A 10,000-nucleotide genomic window follows, 5' to 3' on the forward strand; every position below is an offset into this window, starting at 1 on the left:
CCCCGTCTCCGTTTTCTTTTCTCGGTCGTTCGTTTTCTGTTCTCGCGCTTGCTCTTTCGTTTTCTTTTCTTTCGCTTACAACTTCGTTTTCTGTTCTCTCGCTTGCTCCCTCGTTTTCTGTTCTCTCGCTTGCTCTTTCGTTTTCTGTTCTCTCGCTTACTCTTTCATTTTCTTTTCTCTGACCTTCGTTTTCTGTTCTCTCGCTTGTTCCTTCGTCTCCTGTTCTCTCGCCTACTCCGTTTTCTGTTAACTCGCTTACTCCTTCGTCTCCTGTTTCATTTTCCTCATCGTCTTCCATATCGAGTCGATTTTCAATACGCGCCGTTTCCCGCGCCTTCCCCTCTCTCGCGTATTCCGTTCCACCCTCGTCGTTTGTTGCCCCTTCCCCATTATCCTCTCGTTCCCTTGATCCCTTATCTCTACAGTCGCTCTTCCCTCTCTCTTCATCCCCTATTCCCTTTTCCTCTCCGTCTGTTCCCCTGTCCTCCTCCTCCTCGCGGAAGAGACCTGCCAGCATCCCGTAGGTGTCATCTTCCTGCCATCCTACGAAGAGCTCCTCAAGACCCGCCTGCAGGACTTCGCGAACCTCGTCTCGCGTGACGTCGTGGGGTCGGGCGAGCGGGGGGGCGCGGTGGACGTCGCAGACACCGTAGACGGACACTGTCATGCCGTAGGACGCGTGGTCCCTCATTTCTCCCTCAATGCGAACGGTTTCATCGTCATCATCCTTCGTCACACCGTCGATATCATCTTCAAATTCTGCGTCGCCGAAATCCACCCTTCTAGTCCCTCCTTCACTGGCTCCACTGCCACTCCCTGCTTCTGCCACGCCGCCTTCGCCATCTCCTACGCTGCTGCCAGGGTCATCTCCCTCTCCTCCGGGCCAGGTAAGGTCAGAGAAGGTAACACTTCGGGTGAGGAGGAAGCCGGGTGGCGAGCCGGCCTCTCCGACGCAACAGGTCAGGTCGGCCTCGTGAGGATACGACCTCATCCTCGACTCGCGGAAGACGAAGGTCAAGGGATCCTCTTCTATGGTTTCCAGGGACGTCCTTCTGCGAGGGTGGTGTTGGCGAAGCTTGTTCTCGAAGGACGCTGGTTTCGGGGGCTGGAGGGGGACCTTCCTGTCGGGGGAGGCCTGGCGCGGGCGGAGCTGGTAGGGCAGGATCGGTCCGGGGGGGAGGTGGAGGATCTCGCCGGCGGGGACACTCGATCTGGGAGCCTGACAGCTGGATTTCCTCTCCAGCGTCTTCAGGAAGTCGTCTAGGTCGTGCAGGTCGTCCTGGCGGTCGGGAAGGGATGGGCAGAAATCACGAGGTAAATCTCTGTCGTCTTGGCTTCCTCCTCTTCTCTCTTTCTGTCGTTTTCTCTTTCCTTTTCCTCGATCCTCTTCTTTTCCTCCTCCTCCTCTTCTTTCTCGCAACTTTATTCTCTTTCCTTTCCCTTCATAGAAAGTATCATCGCCTTCTTCCCCTCTTCCTATCAGATCATCAGCTGTTACCTTGTCCACTTTCGCGAAAGAAGATCCAAACCATATGGAACGCCTTTTCTTCCTCCTTTCTCTTCCCTTCGCTTCCTTCTTTTCACCCTTCTCTTCACTCTCTTCCTCCGATATGCCTTCATCTTTCTCTTTTCTCCTTCCACGACGTTTCTTCTTATCCCCTTTTGTATTCCCTTCGCCGTGGGTCTCATCGCTTCCCGCTTTCTCTTTCTCGATAACCAGTCCCATTTTCTTTCATCGATTCAATCTAAACAGAATCCCGTTTTCTCCTTCGTGAGGTCTGTCTGCTTATTAATTAGATTGTGTAATTAATAACAAATGAAAAAGAAAATTAAAGAAATAAGCTATTCGTAAATCACTCGATTACGTACATATCATATTATCGTGATACCGAAATAACGAATAAAGATAGACACGGTAATAGCAATTTTGCCAATAATAGTAACGAAGGTAATGGTGATAATGTTGATAAATGATAATAGGGATATGATAGTATTCGTTGCATTAATGTCAATAATAAAAATAAGGATAATGTCGGTAACAATGATGATGGTAATAGTTTATTAATAATGATAATAATGATAATAATAATAATAATAATAACAATGATTACAATAATAATAATAATAACAATAATAAATAACAATAATAACATAAATAACAATAATATTATCATTGTTATTTGCATAATTAGTATTAACAATGATCATAATGATAACAATATTAATATTATCACTGTCATTATCATCATCATAATCATCATTATTGTTAGTAATATTAATAATGACAATGATAACAACAACAACAACGATAATACTAATAATGATAAAGGAATAACAATAATAAATGGAAAATAAGAAGATTCCTAACAAGTGATGTCATTTTACATTAACTCGGAAATAGTCTTCTAATGATATCTAAACATTTCATGTCAATGATACTTTCCGCTGAGAAGAAACACGCAGTAAGTTGGTATCTTTTAACATTTGATTTTATCCTCCAAAACTAATTAAGGTTTTCAGTTTTCTTTGAAGAGTCCGCTCTTCCGTTTTCTTTTACACCGATTCAGGGTAACTATTTCAATTTCTCTGGAAGTTTGACGTCATTTCAACGAGATAGACAGATAAATAGATAGATAGATAGAGAAAAGAGAGATAGATAAAGAGAATAAGAGAGAGAGCGAAAAAGAGAGATGGAGAGATAGAGAAAGAGAAGGGGGTGGAGAGGGAAAGAGAGAGAGAGAGAGAGAGAGAGAGAGAGAGAGAGAGAGAGAGAGAGAGAGAGAGAGAGAGAGAGAGAGAGAGAGAGAGAGAGAGAGAGAGAGAGAGAGAGAGAGAGAGAGAGAGAGAGAGAGAGAGAGAGAGAGAGGAGAGAGAGATAGATGAGAGAGAGAGAGAGAGAGGGAGGGAGCAAAGAGAGAGGAGGGGAGACAGAGAGAGAGAGAGAGAGAGAGAGAGAGAGAGAGAGAGAGAGAGAGAGAGAGAGAGAGAGAGAGAGAGAGAGAGAGAGAGAGAGAGAAAAAGAAAGACAGATAAATCATAAATCATTCTAATATAAAAACAAACCTGCCACAATACAAAATCCCTCGTATGACAAGCCTCATTCCATGAATGAATGACGAGCGTGGGTGGGGTCAGACCCTGACCTCTGACCTACCTTAAAGGTCAAGTCCGATTTCAAGGCTGATTAAAGATGAGCTAACTCTCTAACCTCTAAGCGATCATTGACCTACAAGACCTTAATAAGACGCATTACACATAGATAGATAATAGACAGATAGTTAGATATATGTATGGATAGATTGAAAGATAGGTAGAGAAAAGAGCGAGAGAGAGAGATAAAGAGAATAAGAGAGAGACCAAGAAAGTCATTGGCCTACAAGACCTCATTAAGACGCATTACACACATAGATAATAGATAGATAGACAGATATATATACATATGTATAGATAGATAGATAGATAGGTAGAGAAGAGAGAGAGAGAGAGATAAAGAAAATAAGAGAGAGACCGTGAAAGTCATTGGCCTACAACACCTTATTAAGACGCATTATACACATAGATAGATAATAGATAGATAGATAGATAGATAGATATATGTATAGATAGATAGATAGATAGATATATGTATGTATAGATAGATAGATAGATAGATAGAGAAGAGAGAGAGATAAAGAGAACAATAGAGAGAGAGAGAAAGTCATTGGCCTACAAGACCTTATTAAGACGCATTACACACACAAATGCACAGCCAGTTAAGGTGCACAGATGTATTATGTGGATCTACGTGTGGAAGAAGAATAACATAGAGTCTATTATTCTCTGATATACTGTATCCTCTCCCTCTTCTTCATCCCTTAATCCGACCACATAGCGTTAGGCCCTGTCGGTAGTGTATAGGCCTATATAATTCTCTTTCCCCCATAACAAACGTTTTAGAATAACGTGCTTAAATGGATTTCTATATGGAAGTGGATATTTGTGCTTTAAGGTGGATGTTTGTTGTTGTTTTTTTAATTTTTGTGCTTTAAGGTGTATGTTTGTTGTTGTTTTTTTAATTTTTTGTGCTTTAAGGTGTATGTTTGTTGTTGTTTTTTTAATTTTTGTGCTTTAAGGTGTATGTTTGTTGTTGTTTTTTAAATTTTTGTGCTTTAAGGTGTATGTTTGTTGTTGTTTTTAAATTTTTGTGCTTTAAGGTGTATGTTTGTTTGTTTTTTAGATTTAGAAATGCCTAAATTCGTCATTATACTGAGTTATACAAGACGTTGTGTACCCGAACATATGCTTGCGTGTGTCCATGTGTTCGTGGGTATGTGGGCAAGAGACGGCTAATAAAACAAGGGAAAAACGTTGAGTAAATAACGAAGGCGTGAGTAAATGACGAATGTTTTGATTAAGAAAGATTACGGATGAGATACGGAGATAGAGTGTTTGTGAGAGAGGGTCTAGGATAAAGTAGGATAAATAAGAACGAAGGGGAAGAGGTCGATTAATCGGGTAAGTAGAGGGGGAAGGGAGAGAAGGAAGGAGGGAGAATGAAGGAGGGAGGGAGGGAGGGAGGGAGGGAGGGAAGGAGGGAGGGAGGGAAGGAGGGAGGGAGGGTGGGTGGGAGGGAGGGAGGGAGGGAGGGAGAGAGAGAGAGAGAGAGAGAGAGAGAGAGAGAGAGAGAGAGAGAGAGAGAGAGAGAGAGAGAGAGAGAGAGAGAGAGAGAGAGAGAGAGAGAGAGAGAGAGAGAGAGAGAGAGAGAGAGAGAGAGAGAGAGAGAGAGAGAGAGAGAGAGAGAGAGAGAGAGAGAGAGAGAGACGGACAGACAGACAGACAGACAGACAGAGAATGAGAGAGAGAGAGATGGAGGGAGGAAGGGAGAGAGACAGCAACAGAGACAGACAGACAGAGATAAAAAAAAAAAAAACATCCAGAGAACAGACACAGAGAAACAAAAAAAAAAAAAAAAAAAAAAACAAAGAAAGAGTTCGAATAAGCAGAAGAGACAGCGAGAAGGAAACTACTCCACGGAGACAAGACGATGAAAGAGAACAGTGAGCGATAAAAGATAAAAGAGTGAAAGGGACAAACGCACGAGAATGAAAGGGAAAGAAAGAAAGAAAGAAAGAAGAATAGGAAGATAAGTAACTCAGGAATAAAAGATACAGGAAAGGACAAATCTTAAAGTAGTTCTCCCTTTTCTCTGTCTGTCTGGCTCTCTCTCTCTCTCTCTCTCTCTCTCTCTCTCTCTCTCTCTCTCTCTCTCTCTCTCTCTCTTTCTCTCTCTCTCTCTCTCTCTCTCTCTCTCTCTCTCTCTCTCTCTCTCTCTCTCTCTCCTTCTCTCCTGGTGTCAGTGGTGAGGGTACTGGTGGTGGTGATGATGGAATGGTGGTGATGTTGTTGGTAATGATGGTGATGTGTTGGCGGTAGTGATGGCAATGATGGTGTGCTGGTAATAGTGGTGGTAGTAAGGCTATATTGGTGGTAATAATGATGCTGGTATTACTTATGATGAGGGTGGTGATTATAATTATGGTGGTGATTATAATTATGGTGGTGATGATACTTATGATTATGATGAGATATTTATGGTGGTCGCGGTGGTGGTATTGGTGGTAATTATGGTGACATTGGTGTGGTATTGATGATAATGACCGGTTATAAAGATGGTGACAGCGGCGGTGATGTTGCAAATGGCGGTAGTGATGATGACGTTGGTGATGATGATAAGTGGTGAAGATAAGAAAGATAAAGCTGATGATAACGCTTAGGAAACTCATCAGTAAAAAAAAAAAAAAAAAAAAAAAAAAAAAAACAGCGGTAACAACAACAACAAAAATACAACAACAATAAAGATACAACAGCGACGCCCACCCCCTTTCTTCCCGCCCGCCGAAGACAAAATTCCTGAAATCCCGAAATGAAAACGACCTGCCATTTTTACACTTTTTTTCCCGGCGCCAAATAACCTCCTTTTCCGAAGTCTTGTCAGAGACTGATGGACTCGACTCTCTCACGCCCACGCCCGCAGGAAGGGATATTCGTCTCCCCGCCCACGATCTCGCGAGGACTCATTTTTTCTTCTTCACGCCCGCGAGTCTGGGTATAGTTTGGCGACGCGATCTTCTTGCACGCCCATGAGTTTGCTGAACCACACGCCCACGCACACGGACTCGCTAGGGCACACGTTTTTCCCTCACGCCCACGAATCTGTCACACTCTCAAACGTCTCTCCTTCACGCCCACGAATCTACCAAGCCACACGCCCACACGCATCTCCTTCACGCCCATGAACCTACCAAGCCACGCCCATACGAACTTGCTATACCATACATTTTTTCCTTCACGCCCACGAACCTACCAAGCCACACGCCCAAACGCTTCTCCTCTACGCCCATGAACTCGCTAGGGCACACGTTTTACCCTCACGCCCACGAATCTGTCGCACTCTCAAACGTCTCTCCTTCACGCCCACGAACCTACCAAGCCACACGCCCACACGCATCTCCTTCACGCCCACGAACCTATTAAGCCACACGTCCACACGCTTCTCCTTCACGCCCACGAACCTGCTACGCCACACGCCCATACGCTTCTCCTTCACGCCCACGAACCTGCTACGCCACACGCCCATACGCTTCTCCTTCACGCCTACGAACCTGCTAGGCCACACGCCCATACGCTTCTCCTTCACGCCCACGAACCTACCAAGCCACACGCCCACACGCATCTCCTTCACGCCCACGAACTCGCCATACCACACCTTTTTTTCTTTCACGCCCACGAATCTGCCAAACCACACGTCTCCCCACGCCCATAAACCTTTTAAGCCGCACGCCCAACATGCACCTCCTTCACGCCCACTCTGCCACTTCTTCCCCTTCTTAGGGTGGGCGTGATTGATGGTCTAAGAGTGTGAAAAGGCTTTTGTTTTGTGGGTGAAAAATATGCAGGATATTTTTCGGTATTTTTTTTCTCTCTCTCTTTTTCTTTCTCTCTCTCTCTCTCTCTCTGTCTCTCTCTCTCTCTCTCTCTCTCTCTCTCTCTCTCTCTCTCTCTCTCTCTCTCTCTCTCTCTCTCTCTCTCTTTCTTGCTTATTTCTTCTCATTCCCTCTTCTCTTTTTCTTTCGCTTTCCAAGTATATTCCTTTTGCTTTTTTTATTCACTTTGTTCTTTATCCTTTTTTTTTTACTTATTTCATCTTTTTTTTCCCTTTTTCCTTGTCGTATATACTTCACCCTTTATTTATTGATTTTTATATTTATTTATTATTTTTTTCTTTTGGCTTCATCATTTATCCATTTATTTTATTTTATTTTTTTTGGCGTTTCCCTTCTATCTTTCTTTTTCGTTTCTATTTCCTTTTTTTATTTTTTCTCTCCCCTTCCTTCCCTTTTCCTATATTCCATCTGTGTTCTCTCTCCTTCTCTCTCTCTCTCTCTCTCTCTCTCTCTCTCTCTCTCTCTCTCTCTCTCTCTCTCTCTCTCTCTCTCTCTCTCTCTCTCTCTATCTATCTATCTATCTCTCCCTCCCTCCCTTCCTCCTTCTCTCTCGCTCCCTCTCCTCTCTCCCCTCCTCTCTTTAGTTTCCCTTTCCCCGTCTCCCCTCTCTTCCACAGAATCCTTCCTTCTCCCATTTCCCTTTCGTCTCTCTTCCACTACACCCATCTTCCCCTTTTTTCTCCCCTCGCTCTTTCCTTCTTTCATTCTCCCCCCCCCCCCAAAAAAAAAGAAAAATCCTCGTTTATTGTACCAACTCTCTCCCTCACCTTCCCACGTGTCTCCCCTCAAATTATTCTCCTTCCCCTCACTTGCCCTCCCAATCTCACTCTTGGCTCCTCTCCCCTCTTCGCTCTGGCTTCATTTTTTTGGGTCTCTTGCCTCGCTTTGTCCTTGCTTTATCTTCGGTTTCCTTGTTCTTCTTCAACTCTAACTTCATCCTTATTTTCTTCTTCACTCTAACTTCATCCTTGGCTCCTTTCCCCTCTTTGGTCTCTTTCATTTCTTGATCTTAACTTCATCTTTGTTTCCTTTTTTCTCTTCGTCCTAACTTCACTCTTATTTTCTTTCCTCTTTTTCTGTTAACTTCATCCTTGGTCTCTTTGCTCTTCACCCTCACTTCATGATTCGTCTCATTCCCCTCTTCTTCCCTAACTTCACCTTTAGTTCCTTCCCTCTCTTCCTCTTTTTCCCCTAACTTCACCTTCGGTCTCCTCTCCCCTCTTAATCCCATCTTCATCCAAGCCCTTTCCCCTCTTCTCCCTCACTTCACCTTTAGTTCCTTTCCCCTCTTCCTCTTCTTCCCTAACTTTACCCTTTGTCTCCTTCCCCTCTTCCTCTTCTTCCCTACCTTCACCTACGGTTCCTCTCCCCTCGTCACCCCTCTCCCACTTCTCCCTAACTTCATCATTCGTCTCATTCTCCTCTTCTTCCCTAACTTCACCTACGGTCTCCTCTCCCCTCAATCCCATCTTCACCCAAGCCCTTTCCCCTCTGCACCCTACCCTTACCCTTGGGCTCTTTCCCCTCTTCATTCTAACTTCATCCTTTGTCTCCTTTCCCCTCTTCCTCTTTTTCCCCTAACTTCACCTTCGGTCTCCTCTCCCCTCTTAATCCCATCTTCACCCGAGCCCTTTCCCCTCTTCTCCCTCACTTGACCCTTTGTCTCTTTCCCCTCTTCCTCTTTTTATTGTAACTTCATCCTTGGTCTTTCCCCTCTTCCTCTTCTTCTCTACCTTCACCTTCGGTTCCTCTCCCCTCTTAATCCCATCTTCACCCAAGCCCTTTCCCCTCTGCACCCTACCCTCACCCTTGGGCTCTTTCCCCTCTTCATTCTAACTTCATCCTTTGTCTCATTTCCCTATTCTCCCTCACTTCACCTTTAGTTCCTTTCCCCTAACTTTAGCTTCACCCTTGGTCTCCTTCCCCTTTCCCTTCTTCACCCCTACCTTCACCTTCGGTCTCCTCTCCCCTCTTCACCCTTCTCCCACTTCTCCCTAACTTCATCATTCGTCTCATTCTCCTCTTCTTCCCTAACTTCACCTACGGTCTCCTCTCCCCTCTTAATCCCACCTTCACCCGAGCCCTTTCCCCTCCGCACCCTACCCTCACCCTTGGGCTCTTTCCCCTCTTCATTCTAACTTCATCCTTTGTCTCATTTCCTTATTCTCCCTAGCTTCATCCTTTGTCTCCTTTCCCCTCTTCCTCTTTTTCCCCTAACTTTAGCTTCACCCTTGGTCTCCTTCCCCTTTCCCTTCTTCACCCCTACCTTCACCTTCGGTCTCCTCTCCCCTCTTCACCCCTCTCCCACTTCTCCCTAACTTCATCATTCGTCTCATTCTCCTCTTCTTCCCTAACTTCACCTACGGTCTCCTCTCCCCTCTTAATCCCACCTTCACCCGAGCCCTTTCCCCTCTGCACCCTACCCTCACCCTTGGGCTCTTTCCCCTCTTCATTCTAACTTCATCCTTTGTCTCATTTCCCCTCTTCCTCTTTTTATCCTACCTTCACCTTCGGTTCCTCTCCCCTCTTAACCCCATCTTCATCCAAGCCCTTTCCCCTCTGCACCGAATTCACCCTAAATATCCATCACCCTGTCTGAGGTTGGTCTAATTTGTAGGCCTACTACAGTCTCGCAGTCTGTCTTCCTGGGGGCTTTTCTCTGCTCGTCCCCTCGGTTTTTCTCTGCCTCGGGTTTTTCTTTTTCTTCTTTCCCCTTTTATTTCGTTCTTTCTTTTTCTTTCTTTTTTATTCTTTCCCGTCTTTGTTTTAGCCTCTTGTTCTTCTTTTTTTGCAATTCTTCACTTCTTTCTGTTTTTTGTCCTCTTCCCCTTTCCCTCCTCTTCCTCCTTTTCTCCTTTACCCTTCTTCCATCCCTTCCCCTCTTCCTCCATTTCTTCTCTTCCTCACTTTTCTTTCTTTCTTCCCCTTTTATTCGTTCTTCCTTTCCGTTCTTTCTTCCTTCCCCCTCTTCATTTTCTCTCCTTGTCCTCTTTCTTTTCTCTTCTTCCCCTCTTCCT

General features: G+C 44.8%; 1 protein-coding gene across 1 annotated transcript in view; it reads right to left on the reverse strand.

Moving 5' to 3' along the window:
- The window catches only part of LOC138866486 (uncharacterized), a gene marked incomplete at its 3' end in the record, with an annotated part of 156,412 nt that overhangs the window by 130,543 nt on the left and 15,869 nt on the right, over positions 1 to 10,000 (reverse strand). The window contains 1 exon segment of the mRNA XM_070139511.1: positions 1 to 1,785. This exon segment is cut by the window's left edge and continues 261 nt beyond it. Coding sequence (XP_069995612.1) covers positions 1 to 1,726 — 1,726 coding nt within the window.

Source organism: Penaeus vannamei, chromosome 25 (genome assembly GCF_042767895.1).
Source record: "Penaeus vannamei isolate JL-2024 chromosome 25, ASM4276789v1, whole genome shotgun sequence".
NCBI classification, from domain to species: domain Eukaryota; kingdom Metazoa; phylum Arthropoda; class Malacostraca; order Decapoda; family Penaeidae; genus Penaeus; species Penaeus vannamei.